The 23,678-nt window shown below is 41.6% G+C and overlaps 1 protein-coding gene across 1 annotated transcript in view; it reads left to right on the forward strand.

Moving 5' to 3' along the window:
- The window catches only part of SPATA16 (spermatogenesis associated 16), a 135,577-nt gene that overhangs the window by 57,525 nt on the left and 54,374 nt on the right, over positions 1-23,678 (forward strand). Inside the window, exons 2-5 of the mRNA XM_072344682.1 lie at positions 7,555-7,650; positions 9,411-9,419; positions 9,623-10,228; positions 22,525-22,670. Of these exons, the coding sequence (XP_072200783.1) occupies positions 7,555-7,650; positions 9,411-9,419; positions 9,623-10,228; positions 22,525-22,670 (857 nt within the window). The remainder of the gene's footprint in view (positions 1-7,554; positions 7,651-9,410; positions 9,420-9,622; positions 10,229-22,524; positions 22,671-23,678) is intronic.

Raw genomic sequence — 23,678 nt, forward strand, 5'->3', positions numbered from 1 at the left:
GGGTAGGGAGGAATATTTCCCTACTGTTCTCATAGCACTTCAGGTTAACATTTGTATTGACAAAAATAATATAGCAGAGGTGATAAACATCCACAGAGATTAAAAAATTTCTCAAAAGTCAATTATTTTCCATTGGAAAATGAAGACACTGAGCTAAAAGAAATTAAAATCAGAAGCCATAATAAGAACCTAAAAGCTGTCAAAGCAAAACAGCTGCCTTGAATGTTAATCTGAGCAGTTTCAGCCAGTCCTTTTGCACAACCTTTTTTCTCCTGCTAACTTTCATGTCACAGCTCGATTGGTGGCACAGAGCTGCAGAATTGAGGTGCTACTGTCAGGAGCTCTCATCTCCACATGCTTTAGCTCTCCATCATTAATAGGTTTGCTTCACCAGCCACCATGAAACCATTACGTGTCAAATTACAAAGCAATTAGGGGTGGAATACGTAGCTGTAATGCACGGGTTAAAAAAAAAAAAAAAAAAAAAAAAAAAAAAGTTTTAGAAATTCCAGCTCTAAATTTTCTAGGTCTGTAATAATAACTCTGGAAAGTATTAAAATACATTTTTAATGAATATAATCCTCCAATTACTGACATGTGCTTCACTGGGTGTCATATAGAAAATTTTTATCTTTCTGCCTCTCTCTTTTTCCTTCCTCCCAGGCTTCCTTTGCCTGGGAATATTTAAAATTCATTATTCCATGCTGTGAGAAATGAAATAAGCACGACTGAGTAAAGCAGCCAGCAAAACCGGGAGGTGGACAGATAAACTCCAAGTGCTTTATCATAAATTCCGACCCTGACGTTTTGCCTGGGTCTGTCTATGTATCTCCAGTGAAACCCCTCATCAGGATAAGGTAATCGCAGCGCCGCTCACAAGGAGCCTAAAGGATGGGTCAGCAATACCTCCCACCATTGGGCCCTGAGTCAGGGAGGAACCCGTACGCTGCTATGGCTAACTCATTTAATACCTCTGCTTAATATCTCTGCCTCCCAGTGGGACTCATAGTATTTAATTACATATCTAATGGGAAATTCAGCCTCGCCCTCCGAGCTGCTGTGCTCCCTCAGATTCTCTTACATTGGAGAAGCACTGCACTTCACACAACTGGTCCTGCCATGAAAATTAATTAGTTTATGCCTGAACAGGGCTTTCAACATACACATCATTCTGTATGACAAAGTGGTATTACATAACAGATGGCATTATTCAACTGAATTCCAGAGCCATAAGAAAATTATTGTCTCTTATTTTTAATCAAGCAGACTTCAAGGCAGATTAGCCCCTAATGATGCTGCTTTGGCTATTTCAGCATCTCTTACTGCCACCAGAAAAGTTTTTCCCTTTCTTCTCCTTTGCACCCTGGAGATTTCATTGCTACACAACCCCATCAATAAAGCCAGCACAAGGTTTCAGGTTAGCCTTTAGTCCAGTGTACAGTAATTGTTAAGACAGCAAGTTGCAGGTAAATAGAAAGCTTTGTTGGTTTGGAAAGAAACCTCTCTACTTCCCCTTGTTTGGTTTGTTAGGTTGTAACAAACAGCCTGTTTAACCATCACTCATTGCAGGGACATCTGAGTCCAGAAACAGCTCTAAAAGTTTTAGAGAATTAAGCACCAGTAGTTCTGCATTTCTTTTCATAGTATTAGACAAACCTCAGGTTATAGATATGCATATGATTTCATATGCATGAATGCTTCAATGCCCTCCCACCACTTAACAGACTCTTTATTAGCCTCCATAACCCAAGCAGAAGAATTCCAGTACTGCCTTTAAGGGTCACTTGAGTTGAGGCTTTGAGACAAATTGTATTGCTGGCGTCATAAAAATTTGGTAACTAACTTGGCAAAAGACAACTTTGCTTTGTTGGCTGAGGAAATGGAGGTGTAATACTGTCCTGGTCTTCTCCGCAAGGATGAATTTCTGCTTATAGGCACCAGGTTGTGCTCAAAAGAATCATCAGCTTCTATCTACTCAGACTTGCTAAAATCTTTGCGACAGATCACTGTCGATTTGTGCTCTCTAAGATTTCCCCATTTCTCATTTAGGCTGTGTTCTCCATGGACCTCTGCTTCCAAAGCACCCCCATGGCAAGAACTGGAGGGGACTTGCCTGTACCCTCTGTCTGCTGCCCTCTTTCATCATCCTGGATTGTACTCCTCTGTTTTCACTCTTTTTCTTCAATTTATGCTCTTACATTGGAAAACAGATACAACAGTCATAAAAAAAATCCACAATAGTACAAAAGAAATAAAAGCCACAACAATAAAAGTTGAGAGAAAAGGAATTCCTGTTAACATCTACCAAGGGAGAGTCCGCCTGCAGGGAAGGAAAGCAGTGTGGTTGAGGAAGACATTCAGAAGGAAGGCAACCTCCCAGGCCATGAAAATTCATTTTGTATCTCGATGTGATAGTCTTTTTATCCTCAGAGCCCTGTTTGACTTATTTTTCTTCTTTCTTCTTCATATTCTCATGCCCGCCTTTTCTCCTTGCTGCTCCTTTTGGCGGGAGGTTGTATGAGGAGCTTTTGTGTTACTACCGGAGCAAAGAATAAGGTGTTACCTTGTTGTTTAAGCAGTCAGTAAAATGAATGGCTTCTGAGACCAGTGCCAAGTTCCCAGGTTCATTCTAATTACACAGTTAAAGTAACCAAAAGGAAGGATCCCTACTAAAGTTGTCTTTATCAAAATGGAACGGTCCTAGTTAGGAGCTCCTATGCTGCAGCTAACACTTTAGCAAATTAAACACCATGGAAGGAAGCAGTTTTGTGAGCCACAAAATAGGTAATGGAAATGTTTATTGGTTTCCTTTAGATTCGGGCTTTCCTAGTGTCTGGTCCCATAGAAATGTGATTATTTTGTAGAAGTGAAAGAGAGTGCTCTCCTCACTGTGAGCTCTCATTGAATTCCTGCCTTGTCCTGGAAGCAGGGCTGCCCAGAGCAGCTCTGAGATGCAGACCTCTTAATAGCACATTGGCAGAACTAATCAAGCCCAGAGCACGGTCTGCAGCAACCCTCCTAAACCAAACTTTGGCCCTCTGCACTCATTCTTTAGAAGTACTCAACTCCCACCATTTCAAAGCAATCTTTTCAGAAAATCAATAGTTCTTCATCTCCTTCAGAATGAAAGCAAGTAGGACACTTGGACGTTTGCTTTGTAATCTCTTCAAAAATTGCTTTCTTGTCTTCCCAACAGAATTAGGAAATATTGCAGTACCAAAAAAAAAAACCCCAAAACTTGGGCTTTTCAGCATGTCTCAGCTCTAGGACCAATCTTTGCCTTCCTTTTCATTTAGGGATTACCCTAAGCTCACTCTCCTCACAGAGAGGAACTGTTTGTTCTCACAACCCCACTTTCCAGGAGCCTGCTGGAGATACATCTACCATTTAAAAATGTCTGTGTTCTCTCCCTCCTCCTTCCCAGTGTCCCTTCAGCTACAAAAATGAATCAAGCTGTTCTCCCAGTGCTGCACTGCTGAATCCAACCGCGAAGGGCTGGCTGGGCTTCCACATCCCATCAGACACAGTGCTGACCTTTTTTTTTTCCTAATTGACAATGCCGGGCTTTGTGCTAATAGGATGACACCATTACGCCAAGTAGAAAGGCTCTCTCCACTGTCTCTTTTGTTTCTCAGCATTTTTCTCCCACACTTTCAGAGGAAGTATTTCACCAGGAGGGAGTGTAAGGAAGACAGCTACACAGTGCCTAAAAATGCATGTGGAAAACATCCTCATTTTGGCTCTCTTCATTTTCCCTTAGTCACACCAGTTACCGACCCTGTATCCTGAGCCCTCACTGTATCTCATCTCCCTTTGCCTTCCTACAGGCTGTCAGCTGATGACTGATGTTTCTCTTCCGGATTTCCTTTGCCTCCTTGCCCTAAGATATGCTGCTGGAGATTTGGGCTCCTTCTTGATTTTAAGTTATAATTGTAGTTGTTAGCTTATTGTTCTTTTATAGCTTTCATCATATTCAAGTGACATGTTAACAAAATCTGTGAGCATCCCCATAGCAAAAAATAGTTAACTGAAGCCTCTACATTTTGTTGGCTGTTAGCTTCTGCTGTGATACCCAATAATATAACATTTCAAACTAATATTTTAAAGAGCACGTGGAGGAAAGAAGCCCCAAAGCAATGGAAAATATTAAGATCTTCGTTTAACTCTCGTGAGATTGGCTAACCCATTTCAGTGAGTCCTATAACCTATTAAGATGCTGTCTTAAAACTGAAGTGGTGCTTTATGCTGCCTATAGATGGGCAGCAACATGGGGAAGTGTGCAGTCTTGCCTAAGTCAAGGAAACAAATAAACGCATGTGCTGTGATGGAGAAGACCACAAGGCAGAAACCTCCCAGCCCTGCCTCTTAGCTTCTCTTTTACCACTCCCACTGCTGACACATTGGGTGCTCCTACCTTGTAATTCAATTCAGATGTCCTTAATCTTTCTTGTTAAGGATACATTAAGTATTTTACACATTTGTTTCTTCCATTCAGTTTCTGACATTTTTACATTCCATGTCAGTTAACTTACACAAGCCATTATGAGCAATAGAAGGAATCAGCCTTTAAACGGTAAGACTTAGCCTTTGCATAAGAGCATCTAGTGAACGAGCTGTCTGATTGCTGGGAACAGTAATTATTAATACAGTTGAATATTTCTCTTCTGTCTATAGCCTAATGAGATTAGCGTTCTGTTGTACTCAGCACCACATAAACAATTAATAAGTGACTTTAAGCCTCAAAGAGCAATTAGAATAATATGGTTAAGTCCCTGCGAACTACTCTGAAAAAAACCACTATTTTCCCTTGCCAAATTTCAGCTCAGAGTCCAATTTATTATTATTCGTTTTGTAAACAGGTTAAATACAGTGAGTGAAAATAGTGTTTAGAGTGGAAGTGCTGACAAAACCTTTACTGCAGCAATGTGGACAATGTAGCTGTAATAATGGCAAGTGTGCCCTTATCACAGCAAGAAAAATGTAAGGAGTTCTGCTTTTGCACTGAATGAGCCATTACTTATGTCTATCACAAAGAAATAAGAGTACTGAACAAAAAAAGAGATACATTAAGGCTTTTTTTTTTTTTTTTCCAAAAGACAACTAAAAATAAAAAAAGATCAGATGTGACTCAGGCTTTCAAACAATAAAAATAGCAAGATGAAAGAACTAGGTTGCTTCATTGCCTAAAGAAATGGCTAGAATCTTAAAAAGTCTGAAAACTGATTGTGAGAGACTCACTTTATGGGCTGCTAAGAAGGTGCTGACCTTCGTCATCAATAGATTGTCTGAGCCTTTGTGGTATTCAGCAGTAAAGGAAGTGCTTAAAAAGTCATCCTGCTGAAAGATGGACTGGAAAAATCTCTGTTCAGATCTCAGCATCGCTGTTGTCACTGCACATGCTCATTCAGAAAGTCTGTAAATCTAATACAGATAAATCTTGCTTCATTTCTAAGTGATGAAACTGGAGCATCCTCACCTTAGAGATAGTTCAGGATATCTGGAATTCAATTTAAGTGAAATTATTATAGAGCAGGACAACTAATGACCTATCTGTTGTGGGGCTTTGGATGTGTTTTGTTATTGTACTCTATTTCTCTGTCAGTACCGAGGAAGCGGGATAACACTTGTACAAATACTAGTGGCATAATTTTCTTTCACACGTTTCATAGTTTTGGATGCAGTTTTGCCTCTTCCAACACTTGCTCTGAAGTGAACTGTAAGCAGATGACCATCCTGTGATTTCATATGGCTTTCTGAGAGAAAGGATCTATTATGGATGAAAGAGTTCAATAACTATCTGGAAAAGCCTCATCACTGTTCAAGCAGTAGACCAATATGGCAGTTGTGACATATATATCTTCTAGGAGGGCGAATTAGCCCAGATGAGGAAGAAGTGCTGAGCTCACTAATTCCTGGAGCTCATGAGACAGACACTGAGGCACAGGAAGACCACCATGGACAAGGCAACCTCTACCTTATGCTGCAGAGAAAGTGAGAACAAAATGAGAGAAGGACAAGAGATCTTTGCTGGTTCTGATAGAGACAAGGAGGGGATTATTCCTGTCTCCAACTCTGGTACCTAATTTGCCAAGTACATTTTCAAGGCATTTATGGGCATGTTCAGCATCAGAGGATGATGGATCTACTTTGGCAGCTATCAAACGGTCAGTGTAAGGAAACCAGTTCAGAGGAAGGAACAGAGTCAACAGGTTCCCTGCACCATCCCCAAACCAAGCAATGCATCATGCAGCAAACTGGCACCGCAGCATCTGCAAGTGGACAGCCACTTGCCCCTCAGAGCTGTGCTCTGCACCATGTGGTGCTTAGATGCTTTAAGGCAGCCTCCTTCTCACTGCAAACTAGGAGGATAAATTCCCCTCTCCTACCACTGCATTTAAATCAATGCTGAATGCAGCCCAGCGGTTCTGCCTTGCTATATGCAGATTTGGGAATACTGCCATATGCAGCCTTCAGTGTTTAGAAAGGTTTTACTTCACAGCTTTAAGGACAAAAGCTTTTTTTTTTGTTGTTGAAATCAAAGTTTAAATACGGAAGGAAAAGGGGCTCATCAAAGAACTGGCAAAGAATTTAACAACTCAGTGCCAGCTGAAGTGCCAGTGTGATTTATCAGCAGGTTCTTCTCTAATCTGATCTGAGATAATAGGAGAAGGTGTTGAAAGCAGAATCAAACTAGATACAGAACAAAAAGCATAAGCAATAGGGTTCACGAGATCATGCACATAAGGAAGTTTATGTTATCTGGTAGGCTGGGCACTCTCCCCGAGAAGGTTTCCTAAGCCTTACGGGGAAGACAACAGACAAAACCAGAAGATTTTAAAGGATAAATGATCTTAACATTTTTCTTTTTGTGCTTTTTGTTTCTTTCATGTAAGCCTCTCCATTTGAAGGTATGTGGTTTCCTCACTAGCAGGTCCAACAAAATGCTTAGCTGTGGGAGCTGGTCGGGTCATGGACAGAGGTCTCTTGGCCAGGATTAACCCTCACTATGCAGAAAGTGGGACCTGCTTGAACTGAGGAGGAGGATCATTCCTGAGAACCCCCAGGTTTAGTTTCCTTCTGACTGCAGCATTAAACTGCCTTTCTATATTCCCCTGCATAGTGATTCATTAGGAGCGTTTTACAGTGAACGCTTTCAAAATCAAAAACAGACATTTTAACAAAAGTCTAAGGAAAATACTTAACTGACAAAGATAATGATTTTCTAAAAGCTTTTCCCTAGCAGTGTTTTTATATTGAGGCAGTGATTAAAGTGAGCCTGCCTGAGTTAAAACGTGCTTCCATTGCACAAGCCAAAGTCATGTTAATCAGCTCGAATACCTAAAAATACAATAGGAGCAGCATAAATCCACTTGATGCAACAAAGTTCATCTCAGGTGCCAGTCTATTGGAGAAATGTCTGAAAGTGATTAATGGAATGTATTTCACTGATCATGATCTGCTTTTTTTTTTATTGCATGGTAAATTTTCTGATCTTTTTAAGACAGCTTGGTCCAGCCAATTTGCCATTCATATTGATATTAAATTCACCATCAGATATTGGACTTTGCCTTGGTAAGCTTTTTGGTGAACAGAAGCCCCAAGGGCTCTGTGGCACAGCATGGCTGCTCAGAGGAAAATTCTTGCCAACTTGTCTGATGTAGGTACTCGGTTTTCATTTTCCAGTGAACATCCCATCATGCCAGAGGCTGTGAAAGCCCCACACTGCCCCTTTGGGGCCTGGGTTATCCACAGAGCAATGTCACAGCCCCATACATGACAGTGGTGTTGACACAACGTGGCACTGAGTTTATCAGGCTCATCCCCTTGGCCAGACCTGAGGCTGGCTGGAAGATCTCTGCTCCACTGCACAGTGGAGATAAATCATAATTTCCTAAATTACCTGGTGCTGAAGCCAGTGCAGGAAAATGAAGCTTCCAATCTTTAGACTGTGCTGTGGTTTGTTTAAAAAAGGGACTGAGTGTCTAACAAACAGGTAAAATTGCTGCCAGATGCAAGTACATTAGCCTTTTCCAGCTGCTTTACTGCTGCCATTCAAAAATAGTTTGCTATAAATATGATTCCTTTGAGCTCTATTCTGACGAGTGCAGAGCACTATCTGAGAAGGGCCACTGGTTTTCCATCCCCACTGTACTCGGTAGGAGCTGTGATTGCTCAGCACATCGCTGAAAGAAGTCCTCTGAAATTACCTTAAATCACACAATTATCCCCTCACCTCTCGCTCCCACTCTGGCAGCCATGGAAGTAGGAATAAGTTTCTCCACAGGCAGTTCTATATCAACTTCTCATACAGCTTGAAATGCTGTCACCTCTTCCCTTTACCCTCCTCTGTACATTTCTGCCCATTGCCCTTAACAGTTCAGATTCACTGTACTACAGCATCCAAGACACATTTTGGCAGCTTTTACAAATACTGCAGACTCTATTTAAAAATCTGTTTAAAATCTCTTTATGGACAAAGAGAAATGCACTTATGATGTGTCTTCCCCTTGTACAATCTGTGCCCATAGTTAAGCGCATTAAACTGGTGCTAAACGTATGGAGGCCTGCTAAACCACAACACAAGTGCTTATGCTCAACAAACCACTGTGAAAGATGCTTGTCATTAAAGCTATTTACAATCACACTTTTCATCACTACTGGAAAAAACTAAGAAGAAAATTATCTCTGCCTCCCACCTCACTAAGGCAGATGAAAATCAAAACTTCCATTGAATCGGAGCATGATGATGAGTGTATAGTGCAGATCTCAGCACCTCTCCTTTTGCATAGGCAGTGGTTAAAGAAGAGTCCTGTGTTGGGTTCTGCTTCATGCACCAATTTGAAGCCACTGCCAGCTCTCCATGCTACTAATAGGGCAGGGCTGTGTCTCCAGCAGCAGGCCAGTGTTCCGTGCAGACAGAAATGGCTTCAAAACCCAAATCCAGCTCCGAATTTTCATAGCATTGTTTGAATAGGAAGGGACACTTAAAGGCTCCCTGCTTCTATGTCCCTACAACATCCAGGGCACCCACAGCTCGATAAGGTGCTCAGAGCCCCATTCAACCTGATCTTGAGTGAGGGAATCCACTCTGAATCTCTGAACAACTTTGGCAATTTTGCTCAAATGTAGCTGAAGCAAAGACCCTGCTTTGAGCTTGTGCCCTTAGGAATATAGCCAAGGTGCTAATTTGTTAGCACTCCCCTCTGGCCTCAGTGACAGTGCTTAGCAGTGCTCAAAATCCAGGCCCCAGCGATGTTTTGCTCCTTGGAGTATGCAACACAAGTCAATTAGTCAGAGGTTTTTCCTCTTTCTTCTAGTCCTTATGATTAAAAGTCATATTTTCCTTTCTTGTTGCAGGTATAACAAACTAGTACACCACCATTACTCTGCATAACACCCATTATAAAGAGCTATCAGCTGTAGTTAAGATACTTAAAACCTTTATGCCCCTTATACAGGACAGAGACAGTAATTACCGTGAGCCTGATATGCCATATACCGAGTACCAAAGAGCTTCCTCACAACGGTGCATGCTATGTGCTGAGCGGAGAATATATTTGCAGACTTTTTTTTTGGCTTTGCGATGTTTGAGTATTTTTAACTTTTCTGCATTCTCTCCTAGGACTCTTTCTTTGCTCAAGTTATGGAATCAGAAAGCAGCATTGACTTTCAAAAAGATTTCTTAGGCGCAAGTGGCCAGAATGAAGCCTCTCAGCAAACACAGGCTAGCAAGGAGTCAAGCGTAGCGGCAAACAAATTGAATGATATTCCAGAGACATTGCAAGAGGTCAAAAACCACCTTGGGGATGAAGCAGTAGGAAATATCACAGAGAAAATAAAAGAGGCAAAGGAGGAAAAACAAAGTAATGATGTAGGCAGAGCAAGTCCTAAATGGAAATCAGAAAACAATGACAAACAAGCCGGGAAAAAAGAAGCAACAAATTCACAAACTGGAAATCCCTCAACCCTAGCCCCTCTGTCCCACATTCCTCTGCGCACTCTGATGCATGTAGAAATGGAGCTAGTCTATGCTGATGAGGAGGAGATTGCCTTTGAGTTCACGGTGCCGGCAGCACTCCATGGCTGTGCTGATGCCACGAGTGCAGCAACCAGCAGTACAGTGCCACGGGTGGATGAGCAGCTGCGGGCGGCCCTACAAGAGGCCAGCAGACACTACAGGCAGAAGAACTACGCGGTGGCAGCGGGACGGCTTGCAGCCGCACTGGAGGTATGGGGGTAGGGGAACCATTGGACTGAACCAAACTTCTCTGGGGTCTGAACTCTGTTTAGCGTAGAATCATCAAATACATTGTACTATAATAGAATTATACTAAATAACATGACCTTAGCTGCATTCTTTGAAACTTATCTGTGATTTTCATGACTTTCTATCTTTAAGTGTTCAAACTTGAGCCATCCTAAATTGATCCGCCAACCAATAAGTAGATATTTCTATGTTTGCAAAAGCAGAGCTCTTCCTTGTGTCTGGCCGAGCCTTCATAAAGGAGGTATATGAAAACCTTTGACATTTCTGAAAACCTTAGCCAGATGGAGAACAAAAGAGAAGGGAGTTCCCGGGACTCTGTCAAGGTGATAATTAATTCCATGAGGGTAGAAAGAGAGAAAAGGTGCAGGAACCACCCCCCACATCCCAACAGGTGGGTCATGGTTGCATCTAGCAGCCTCCTGGTTCCTGGAAGTCAGAGCTAGCAGCACTTACAGTAAAACTGATTGTTCGAAGTTGTATCATTATTCCCAGATTTCTCTAGCGCTGCTAATCTCAGTTAATTATATTGGAAATCCCTTGCATTATGACCATGTAATTCATAATGTGCCAGGAGAAGTCATGGTTCATAATAATCACATAATGGGCAAGGACTTAGACGTAATCAGATTTTAGTTACCCTGTCGCGTTTCCATAATGCTGCTGTAAAACCGACATAATCACAAAAAAGCACCAGTTATTTAAACACTTTTATCAGATTGACGAACAGTATCTTTCTTCCTCCCTTTTTCAAACAATGTAAGATAACAAAAATTGGATTACAATTGCTGGGAACAGACTATGATAAACTGTTTGCTTGCGTGCAGAATGAAACGTAACAGTGGCATCAGTCTCTCAAGTTTCAGTGATGCTAAAGCTGCTAAATAGTGGCATTGTGCAGCCAAAAGCTGCTCTCACAGGGGCAGCATCACAGTGTTTTGAGCTCTGTACCTACACACACACTGCTGTCTTATAAACCTTGGAAGACACCCTATATCTTCAAACTTAACCCAGGCACTAACATTCCCTGTATGAACAAGGGCTTGACTTTTGCTGTGATACGCAATGCAAAAAAATCGCTCTCTAGTAGTTGTAAGAATTTAAAAGAAAAGAAAAGACACTTCAGACTCTTTACAGGAATACGTTTGGTGATTAAAACAGAGGACTTGGAGCTGTGCTCTCTGGGTTCTCCCTAATGTTTCATCTCCACTGTGACCCCAATCACTTCAGCTATGCACTTGACATCCTGAAAAAGGGGTGAGCTGTACTTGTTTCAGTGCCGTACTGCCAAACTCAGTTCAAAAGCATTTCTAAAACATTCCTTTTTAATTTATTTTTTTTTTTTTTTACTGCTGAAGGCATTTTATTATAAGACAATAAGTATTCTAGCAGCAAGTGAGGAAAATTAGAAAGTGACATCCTTTTCAGCCTTTTTTCCCCCCCCTCATTCAGAAATGAGCTGCGACTGGGGACAAAAACACTTTTCAGTTGAGAGGAAAGTAGCGCTTGCCTGTTCCAATGGGAAATGGAAAGGCCCATAATAGACATCCTGGGGGAGGAATGAGCAAAAGGTTAAAGAATTCCTTCCCAGGACAGAGTGGTTGGGAAATCAAGATGTTGTAGGGTGGGTCTTCTCAAGCTGCCTTGCAATTCTACTCTGACCAGAAGCAGGAAAAAAAACAAGTAAGCTCAGAACATGTCTGAAAGACATTTCTGGGCTCTGCATCTGAAAATCTTCACTGAGATGGACCTCCCATCTATATCAGCATGCTGTGAGAAAGCTTTCTCCCAAATCTCCCATACCGCCAAGTATTTTCTCTTTCCTGTCATGAAAAGCAATTAGCCACCCTGTTCTCTCTATGTGCGCAACCTTGAAGCAAATCTCTTTTCAGTTTTGTCTAAATTAAATAAATTCACACCTTTTAGTATTTTCTCCCAGGTCATGTGTTTTAAACCTCTGCATTGTGTTCATTGCTTTTCTCTGTATTAGCTCCAATTCATCTATTTATTCAGAGACAGACAAATTGGAGACCATGCAGAGAAAAACAGAAAACTTAAACAGCTGAGATTGAAACTGTGATTGTTTCACCCATGGCTCCTTGATGAAACACACTCACACACACACACACACACGCACACACACAAATGTCTCCACATTAATGTTGGTACGGAGAAGCATGATCTGTTACAAGCTCAAAGGTCAGGAATTCAAAGTGGTGACTTTGGTCTCCCACCTCCTAGCTCAGTAATACGGTATATTTGGCAGACTACATTGAGAAACACTGTAAATTTCCCTAAATTATTAGCACCCATATGTCGGAACGTAGCAAAGTAGGACCTGAACATCTGGACTGTGAGATGAAGGCTATGAGAAATGTCTCTAGCTTAAAACATCAATGGAAATTCTATATGTATATGTAGAAAATCTCTAGCCAATTATTAACAGCTTAGCTACGAAATAACATTAAACCTTCATATGGATCTACGGATCTTGTATCACATAAAAGACTTCAGAAATGTCAGACTGTTTAAACCTGTATAGATTTAAATTACAGACTGTCATTCTGAAAATAACCCTCCCGTGGTTAAAAAATCATTGGGATATGTTCACAATGCCCCAGCCTCCCACAGATGGCTGCTATGGGCACCGTTGTGACGGCAGTGAGCTAAACGTCATGTACCTTGGGTTTTCAGGTTAACCTTTCCTGGGGCTTGTTGTGATTCACTGCTTGCAAAGAAGGCTGTGGCAAGACCACACTTCCAGGCAACAATATTTGCAAAGAGAAAATACTTTGAAAGAGGCCGCAGCATCAGGGCCTTGTCAGTATACCAGTGCAGAGTTAGGCAGTATGGTCTAAACAAGCATTCATTCTATCAATATCTTAATATAGGATGAGAAGCAAAAGATGAGTGTCTTCTGTATTAATACCAACATGAGAAGATGTTCACTTTAAGCAGTGAATGGAAAAGCATGAGAGATGCCTTGCTGCAGACTGGGGAACAGCACAGGATGGGGATATTTGGATGTGCTTTGTGCTGAGTCAGCGCCAAGCGCTCCAGAAAGGTGGATACAGCCACAGTTCTACCTTCTCTTGGGGTCCAAGAAGCCCTCACTGTATAATCCCTTACTTTCAGGGGCATGGGGACTAGAATTGCTTATAGAAAGGGTAGAAAATGCAAAATCACAGAGCTTTCCTCACCCTCCTCTCACCAAGAAGAGCCGTACCAGGACTAGACGCGTTTTAACACCATGAAACTTCAGTGCAGAAGGGATAACATGTGAAAGGCTAAATATTTGTTTTTAGCACCAGCTTTCTGGAGCTAAAAATCAGACTCATAAATTGCCTGTTTTATCATCAGCACAGGTTCTCTAGAAACTTCTTTCTGAAGGTACACCAAGTCCTGGACAGAGAACAACAAAGGTGACAGTCACTGATCTGCCAAAGCTGAGCACAAGATGCTGATGTTACTCTCCAGAAATATTCTTTTAACCTCTGATAACAAATTAGTTTCCAAAATGCAGCCCACTCCTTGCTTTAAAAAAAAAAAAAAAAAAAAAGAAAGAAAGAAAATGTACAAAGGCCTGATAATCAGCAGTTTTCCTCTCCCCACAGTGCCATTGCTATATTTTTAGGCTGCAAAGCCAAGAAATTGATTTTTTTTTTCTACTGATACTTAACTGTCTTTTATGGCTGCAGAAGATTTTAGACCAGGAATGTGAAGCTTACAGATGGCTCAAATCTGGCTTGTGGGATAGAGTGGGAATCTGTTATAATGATCCATTTGGACACGCTCCCATCTTTTGATCACTGAATTTGAATCTATTAATCTTCGAGGCATTTCCAGCATGCCCATCACCATGACATAAAGCTGAGGAACTGCACAACTATTTGTCTGTACGGATTCATGCCCTCATTCTTCTTGCCTGAAGTGCTGTTACGTATCTGGCTTATAAAGTGCTTTTTTCTCAAAGGAATACTACACGCCGACCATAAAACAATATGTTTCCTCATTGATGTGCGTGTACAAGAACAAAATCCCTATTCCAGAAAGGACAGAGCATATTTTCCGATCATTCTTGTGCCAAAGCAGATCAGTCAATTTCTAATTAACTCTAATTGGCTTCCTCACATGCTACTCAGTTATTTACCTGGAGGTGACGAGTGCTCAAAAGCGCTAAATATTTTCTTCGTACTTTGTAAACACTGAGCAAACCGTTGATTAAAAATAATAATCACCCACCACTTGTCACTTACAATCAAAAGCCTCATTGACCTAGACACGTGCAAATCTCATGCATTACAGACACTGCAAAATGCAGACAAGGGCCCTGTAATAGATCTCTCAGTAGGTAAAGAAGGAAAATAGAAGCAAAATAAAAGAATTGGGACAGCCTTGGAGGAAGGGAACTGGTGACAGGATGAGAGCTAAGGGCTTGAAGCTGCAGCAGGGGAGGTTCAAGTTGGATATTAGGGAACATTTCTGATGATAAAGAGTGGTGATGCAGTGGCACAGCTGCCCAGGGAATGGTGGAGTCACCGCCTGCAGAGGTGTTCAGAGCCGTGGGTATATGGCACTGAGGGACATGGGGGTATGAACTGGGGCTGGGGGGTCTTTTCCAGCTGTAATGATTCTATGAAGCATGAGCTTGTCATGAGAGATGTGAGCTCAGCCTTTTGCTCTATCACGGATATCGTAGATGGCTCAGGGCACATCACTTCTGCAAGGAGAACTGAAGGGCTTTTGTGAAAGTGAGCCCGCTAAAAACCTTTGGGTATCTGAACCCCACGGCTCCCTGAGTGCATCACAGGCCTTGAGATTCCCAACAGAAGGTCAGTGCAGAAGTGTGATCCCACCTCCTGCCTCTCTCTGTGAAGTGATGCCTTAGAGCCTGGTTTGAAGAGGAGTTCCTGTGATATCCAGGGCCCTGAGAAATTGAAGGCATTCATCCTCCCAAGCTGCCATCTGCTCCTGGAAGGGATCTTACAGGAACAGGGAGGGCAGAGAAATCCGTGTTTAATTTGTGGCTATGGGTGCTTTGCAGCTGGACCAAAAAGGCAATGACAATCAGCTTAATTTAAGAGGAGAAAATTAGGCAGGTTAGGAAATGGTCCAAACACCGAAAGCAGCTAGTGCAGGTGAGCAGCAGGTGCAGAAGGTGCACTATTAATGCATTTTCCCTCTGAACTCTCCTTAAATCACGCTGCTGCACGCTACCTGGGCTCTGCAGAGAGAGACGACGACGCAGGCTAAAGCAGGCACCGAATTGGAAAGCATTCACAGGCTGATTTGAGAGGAACTTTATCCATGAGGACAGTTTAGAGAAAATGTGTTATTAAAGTACTTTATTTCCATTTAGAGATTCACACAGGCATGCACAGACAGTAGGTGGTGACAGCTGCTACCAGAACCATTTGTTATCTTACTCCTGTTCAGCTTTTGACAGTGTAAAATGAATATAAATGCTGAAAAGCTTTACAGAGGTGAACCAAACAATAAAAAGTAGGGGGAGGATGAATTCTGTTTAGGTTACTTTAGGGATGAGCTTTATTTCTGTTTATTCCTGAGGTGTGGAAATGTGCCGCATTTCTCACATTGACAATAATGCTGAGGAGATCCGTGTTGGAGTTTACCAAATCCCCACAGTCCTGAGGTGAGGGCAGAGGGGAGAGCCAGCCTTGCAGCTATCTTTAATGCCACCCTCAGAAATGGCATGAAAATACAGCTTCAGCAAATTATTGTTTTTCCCTAATAATCCTGTCCATCAAAGTGGAGTGAGCCTTTCACATTGTTTGCCTTAATAAAAGTGCTGGTGAGATATCTCTGTGTTTGGATTTAGTGGTAGCAAATCTCTTGGCATCAAAGGGATTCAATTAGTTGGCCTGAAATTATATTGCTTTTTCCAAGCAATCATGACAGCTCTCAGAATCTTGCTACAATGCAGTCACATCACACCAGCTGACAGTTGCCACCAAAAAATAACATTAAAAAAACAACACAAAAAAACCCCAATCCACTTGGCCAGCTCCTTCTGTGAGTGCTATCGAAAAGACTGATGCTCCCACTTCCAGTGCAGCAGGCATCTCGAACTGCAGCCCATCAAGAGGAGCTACTCGTATCCATTTTGACTTTTGTCTGATTGTTCGGTTTTCATACGGAATATTTACACCATTTTTGCTTTGGTTTGATTTTGGATGGACTCACATTGGAGGGCTGACAGAGCCTGCATTACAAAGGCAATCTATAAAGGAGGCTTCAGTACACAGTACAGAATATAAAGTTCCTTGGAAACTATTGTAGTATATTGATTCTGCAATATATGTTTCATTAGAGAGCTTTGGAGGTTTGCTTTCTTTTTTGTTCTGCACTCCTCTCACCCTGGCAATACTGATAACGGGGGGCACTCCATGAAATAGAGGCTGGTAATGAGAGGCACTGATTTATGGCGTGGCACACAGATTAAGCTGAAGTCGAATGGGTGACATTTTCCTAAAGCCTTTGTTCCCGATTTAAGTGCTCTCAAAGCAAATTATTTACGAGAAAAAGACCCCCGAGTTTGCACTGGGGGGAGGTAAAGCCTTTATCTGAATCCTTGCCAATAAACAGGAATGACTTTGGCTTAGGAGTGCTGCAGGGAACATCGTTATCTTCCATGGGAGGGAAAGATTCACGTCAAGTTTATTTGTATAAAGCAGCATCCAGCTATAAATGAGAACAAACCAAATTGCTATATCCTCTAAATTTTGCTGCCACTTGAAGTCTCAATTTAGATTTGGATTTCTTTAATATTCTGCCCTACATGGACACCAAATCCCTTTCACACATCTGAGGTTACAGAGGAGACACCTGCAAAACAGAGCTGAGGAACTGAAGCCTTAACACAGAGGGGACTCCAGATGGACCCAATGGAGAAGAGGGGAAAGTAGGATGGATCCCACCCCATGCTGATCCCCCAGTGAGGGCAGGCAGCCTGGAGGTTCTATGCTCACCAGGTCTGTGCTTTTCTAGCAAACACTGGGGGTTTTTTTGGGAGTGAAATAGGGATCATTCCTCAGAATTTGGCACATCTGAGGTACCTTGGGCTCTCTGCCAGCTCTGCATAACCAATAATATCCCCAAAACAGCAAATATGCCCTACACATACATTACTGTTACACAACCTGATGCTAACTCTGCACAGAGCAGCAAATATGCCAGAAATATCATATGTACATATTATTTGAAAAACCCACGGCAGAGCACATTGCAGGAAGCTTAGCAAATTTAGCTCTTCTTACCTGACATTTGCATTCGGATTCAGTAGCGAACTATATATTTTCAATATGTTCTTAGAAAGTTATTTACACAAATCTCATTAACAATAAAGACAGCGATTTTATATATGATTCCTGCTCTGCTGACTGAAATTACATACCAAGGCATCAGTGTGACTTTAAACAGAAGCTGGAAAGTTATGCTGCATGAAATCATATCATTCAGAGCAAATTCTCTTTTTATCCTCCACACTGATTATTTTTTCCCCCCACTCAGACAAAACCATCATTATCTGGCTGCGTTGTGCTGGTTTTCTGCACTATTTTTGATATGCTTAATAGTCATAGGGACCAGAATGCTCAGCGATATACAAAAAGCGCTTTGTTTTCAGCCTGCAGTCAGGTTCTGGAAGTTATTTCCAGAAGCAGCATCCCTTCAGCAGACATTTTCTGGGAGGCAGAGAATGCTGGGCTTGCCAGGTGCCTGATGTACCAGGCCGAGTGCATGGATTGCTCTGGAGCCAAGGTGTCAGGTTAGTGCTGCTGGCTGGTTGGGAGACAAGGCGCTAATTGAATCTCTCTTGCCTTTTCAGGTTTGTCCCTCTGATTAACCACTCTAAAAATCTCCCCAGGGAAAGCCTCAAAAGTTCTCTGAGAGAGAGAGAGATGCGATTAAACAGCCTTCTGCTGAAAGGATAAATAAAATACATAAATATCCCAAGCATTCAGCTGCAGCAAGGCCAGCAGGTCACTGCTGCAGTCCAACTTGCTCCTAGCCCTTTTGTTCCAACAGAGGAAAGCACGAGTGGTCTCAAAGTTGCCACGGAATTTCACTCACTCAGATTTATTCATTTTCTGAGGCAGCTGCTGAGTTAAATTTGCTACCACCACAACCTATATTTCTGCCTATGCTCACACACATAGGGAGATAACTACTGGATATGTAATTTCTTAAGGCAAGCTGCATTCCTGACTTCAGTAGCCACCAAGCGTATAGCAGCAATTAGCAAGACTGCTGCCTTCATCCATTAAGTCCAGTTGAGTCTTTCCCCTTCTTCCCAGCAAACGCAGCAGCAGCAACGCAGAAACACCAATACGTCATCACCAGTGCTCTAAATCTACTCTTCCAAGTGTGACCCACACTAACTTGATGCCAGCTTCCAGACCAGAATTTTACCAAAGCCATGGTGGGTCCAAGGGTGGAAGAACTTCTCTCATTCTCATTAACTAACACTTGGGAGGTCCTTACTTATAAAATTTCCTTGCTTGCCACTGCCAAAATTAAAGCCTTACTACCACAGCAAGATCTATGCTAAGTTCACAGTGTCACAGAGCTGTTCTGCGACCTCTGACCGAGTGCTTTATCACAAGCATTTATACGACCATGATTTCAGCAACACAGTTATAGGCTCGTACGCACTGAGAGAGAAACCTCCCTTATCAGTAGAATTGCAATGTAATTAGTGTCAGTTCACCACTAATTAGAAAATTGCAGGTACCACTTCCATCCTTAACATCTCCTATATACACATAGGAACTCTCTGAATGGTATCGCTGGGCAGACTCCTATAGTCTGAGTATTACATGTGCACAAGAGCTGCACTGGGATCTCCACTTGTAACAAAGGCCCCTATGGAAAAAGAAATGGCCTTTGGCAGGATTTTCAAAATTAAATATTATTTCCTGACAAACATTCCTGTCTACTGACGGGAGTGCTCTCAGCTAGTCTTTAAGTCTGAAAGGGTGAAATACTGTTACATTTCCTACCTATGGTCAAGGATATAAAATGGTACCTTGCAGGGTTTTAATACCAGATTGCCTGTAATACTTCACGTTTAAGTTGTTTTATTTAAATGCATAGCATATGTAACCTTCTAGACACGTAACCCCAAATTTCCCAGTTTGGAATTTAAATCAAAATCAATACCACTGCTCTGCAAAAAAATAAAACCCAAACAAACAACAACAAACCTTTACTGTTTAAAAAAAGAAATAAAAAGCTTTGCCTTTCCAAGCCCATCAGTTACATCTGTATCTGGATGTCCTCCTGACAAGACCTTCAGGTATGCAGAGAAGTGAGATGGAGCTGCTTTTACCTTTCACTTAAAGCAAGCGCTCCCAAAACACCAACAGCCCTTCTGATCTTCAAAGGTAGAGGTACTGAACTGCAGGATCAAGAAAACTTGATGCTGCTGGGTGAGACATGAAAATTGCAAACGAATCTCCTCCCTTCTCATTATGTCTGTGCATGGCACAGCCATTCTTCCTCCCTTGCTCTCAATCTAACAGTTTTCCCAGAATTACAACAAACTGTACCCACACGGCCTCCTTTGGATCCTCAGAAAATCTCAGAACAATCCACCTGATTCCATAACCAGCAGCACATGGAACAGTACACAGAAGCAATCTCTCTCCTGCTGCATAGTCATGTCCTCTTAGCAACAGGTCAGAAAAATGCAATAAAGGCAGAAGATGCAAAGTTATAATCTGTCAGAACTTGTGCTTGTTTTTGCTATATTTAGATGCTTCACCCCAAAAAAACTTTTGCACTGATGTCTATATTGCTACCAGAACCAGATACTTCTGCCAATGCTGCCTCTTAATTTATTGCACATCTCACTAACCCCTTATCTTGAATATCCATAACCCTTCTGCTAAATGTAAAAGTAGGCCAAATTTTGCTTTTGGTGTGTGCTGTTGATGTTTGCATGGAACTAGTGTGGAGGGGTCCACTTCAGATCCGCTGATCCACAGCAGAAATGCTGCACAAAAACAGTAAGAGAATTCCTAACCTAAAGCATACCCAACCAAATGGTCAACAAAGTGAAGCAGAAAAACCCTTGGAATATTGCTCTGATTTTGTATGACTAAACATTGAGTTATTGTGTTACTCCAAGATCCCTCTAAGAAGACCTGTTAGAAGCCAACTGCACTGTACTTAAACATGTTTGCTAAACCCTTATCTGTTTAGATGTGGTTTACAGAGATTTGTGTTTTCCCTTTTGTCAGTGATAACAGAGGGGTTGCACAGGTCTAGACATAACTCCTCAATATCAGCAGTTAGCATCAAGGAAACTCTGAATCGCGGCACTTCATACTGAAGAGATGACTAAATGATCCTTTTCTTCTCACAATCATTCAGGAACTTGAAAGTCAAGGGAGTAGCCTCAACGCTCTAATTCCCGTAAATTTAACAGAGGTCACAGCTTGGCCAATTCGGCTGAAGAGTGTTATTACAGAAAAACTTGATGATACTTTTATGTTCACTGATGTGGACATAATTCTCTGGTTTTTAGGTACATATAGCACGTCTTTCCCACAGAGACACTTCAGCAGATATATGTGGTACCATGAGCTAAGTTAAAAGTGATGAATTCTCTGATTTATAACTTCTACTGATAACAAGATGATAGAAAAACTTAAATGTATGAGTGTCATTACATACACTGTGTAACTTGCTCGGCAGAGAAGGGATGTGAAAAAAGAAGGTATTTATCACACCTAAACTAGGGGGACAATTTCTGTACGACCCATGGCCACAAAGAATTGAGCTGATCTCTAACCAAGGCACAAAATCTTAAAGACAGAGTTTGCTTTGTAAGAGATGAGAGCACCTGTGGGTCTGGGATCCTGCCTGCTCCCGAGGATCACATGTAGGAGGAAGGATGCATGTGTAGAAGAGCTATTTTCCCAATGGATTTAATCTTCTAGAGAGATCTCAACTGCTGAGCTTGTACTTCCTTAAGATCAGCCACTGGATGTTAACTAAGTAGGCACAAGAAACTAATCAGTACAACCAGACTTACTAGTAACAAGGAGCTAGACAAACAAACCATGTTCTCCTTCCATTCTAAAGCTTTGGTGACCATCAGAAATGGGCTCAAGTGAGAATCCTCAGGTTCTAGCCCATTTAAAGCAGAGGCTGCACCCAGCATCAATCCCAGTGTTGTTGTGAGTTCTTGGCTCTGGTCTGAGTGTGATTAAGCACACCACCCAGCTAAACATAAATTTGTTATTCTTCATCAGAAATCTACTTTTGAAGTTGATTTGGAAGAAAGTCATTTAGGCAGATGAAATCATTGCACACTGAACAACCCTTTTAGAGATGTTTATCCAAGCAAAGGACATTCAATTGCATTTTCATTAGTAGAACTGTATCGTTATTGTCCTTAAAGACAGGGCTCTTAGACTTAATCTATTTGTTTACAGTTGTATCTAATTGCTGACAGCTGAATTTTGTTCATAACTAAAAGCTGATTTTTTACTACTCTCGGGCATTAAAGAAATCAGGTTTCCTGCAGAGTAATAATGCACAAGAATCTGAGGACCAGAGGTGGTCCTGTCCAGTGTCGTAGCTCTGCTGGTGCTAAGGACACTCCAAAACTCTAAGGAGTTATCTGTTTCTAATGATGCACATCATGAAACAGAGTGAATTACTGATTAAATGATTTCCTGTGATGAACAGCAGGTGATTTATCTTTGAAGATAAGTGTACTCTTTTTTTAAATCATAGGATCTTTCTCTCTGCTAAATTCTATGTGGCTTGAGAGGATGGGGAAGACAGTTGATCTTATTCTTTCTACCATCTATAGCTCTCTACTTTCCTACCTGCAGTACTAAGGCATTGCTCACTGCTGGCAATGCTGAGATAAGTAAATGGCTCTCTGAGACTCCACCTTCAGCCTCAGTCTCAAGACAGCCACAGATTTTGGGAGCCTGGAGACAAGACTTAAGATTGTGAAAATGGGGGGGAAATACTGTGTCTAACAGCTCTGTTTCACTTTTAGCTTATTATCTGCTCTCTTGGCTGACCCTCCCGAGAAGATGACACTGCATTTTACTTTATGCTTCCATGTATTCATACTGATTGCTGTGGTGTTAAGTGTATTTAAGGTCAGGATATATTTTACTTAGAAGACAGTTTTCTCCATTTATCAGTTAGAAAATATCTATCTAACAAAAGGCCTATTACAACATCAGTCAACAATGTTTTTCTTTCTTGTAAAGCTCTGCAGTAAAGGTGCTGCTATAGACAAGTCCTCCAAACCATCTCCAGAAGATATTTCCAGTATTGCCAGTTTTATTGAGAAGAAGCTTGTGACCTGCTACTTAAAACTGAGGAAGCCTGATCTTGCTCTGAATCATTCACACAGGTAAAAAATAAATATTGATCAGATAGGCTGCAAAGACTGGAAACAAAAACCTGAACAAATACTATAAATACATCTTCTGCAAGAAGAATCAGCCTAATGATGAGAAAAGAAGAATCGATAAACCACGCTGATGTTTAGGACAGATTAGTTCTCAGAACTTCAAACACTGGGCTGAAATAGCACTATATGCATTTGCTGCTTTGATAGTGCAAGTAGGTAGGGGAACATAGATGAGTCACACAGATAGCTCAGGGCATCCTAAGATTGAAACCGGACAAATATAAACACACTCAGCCTTATGTGGCCGTAATGATATTGTGAGCTTCTGAACTTTTTCAAGCCAGATTAGGTCAGAGATAGCTTCAAGATATTTTTATTTGATAATTCCTTCATGAGCTCGGTTGTAATCTACATCAAAGGCCAGCACCACACCAACGCATAAAGAAGCCAGAAACAAAGCTTGCACATGTTGGTACTGAAATTGCCATTTGTTGCAAATGAGTTAGGATTTTGCTGGGTTTGTGCTGCCTTTAATTAGCATTCAGGCATAACAGTAGTTTCCGTTAAGCACAAGCCTGTCCTGCCAGCATCACTTCATTATTGAGGTGTCTGTTCATTTTTTCCATTGTACAAGATGTATTACGATGGACACTGCAATTAGTGCAGGGTGAGTTTTTCACACAATCATCTCAAGCGAATGTAACTACAAAAGAGTAGTTACACCAAAAGAGGAGGCACATGCTTATGCCTAATTCACAGGAGACAGCCGTGAAAAACAATGTGCTGAAATAGCAATGTGATGCTGTCATGGAGCAGGTTCATTAGGTTTGTACAATCAAATGAAGCCATGGGAAGGCTGAGAATCCTGACTTAATGACAAGATCTTCATCTCTCAGCTCCACTTCTTATTAATAATTTCCCCAAGCATTTCATCCACAAAGCCCACCTAGTGCCCACACACTATTATAGGATGCATCCTTCAGACTAGCTCCAAGGACCATTCTGGGT

Source organism: Excalfactoria chinensis, chromosome 9 (assembly GCF_039878825.1).
Source record: "Excalfactoria chinensis isolate bCotChi1 chromosome 9, bCotChi1.hap2, whole genome shotgun sequence".
Lineage (NCBI taxonomy): Eukaryota > Metazoa > Chordata > Aves > Galliformes > Phasianidae > Excalfactoria > Excalfactoria chinensis.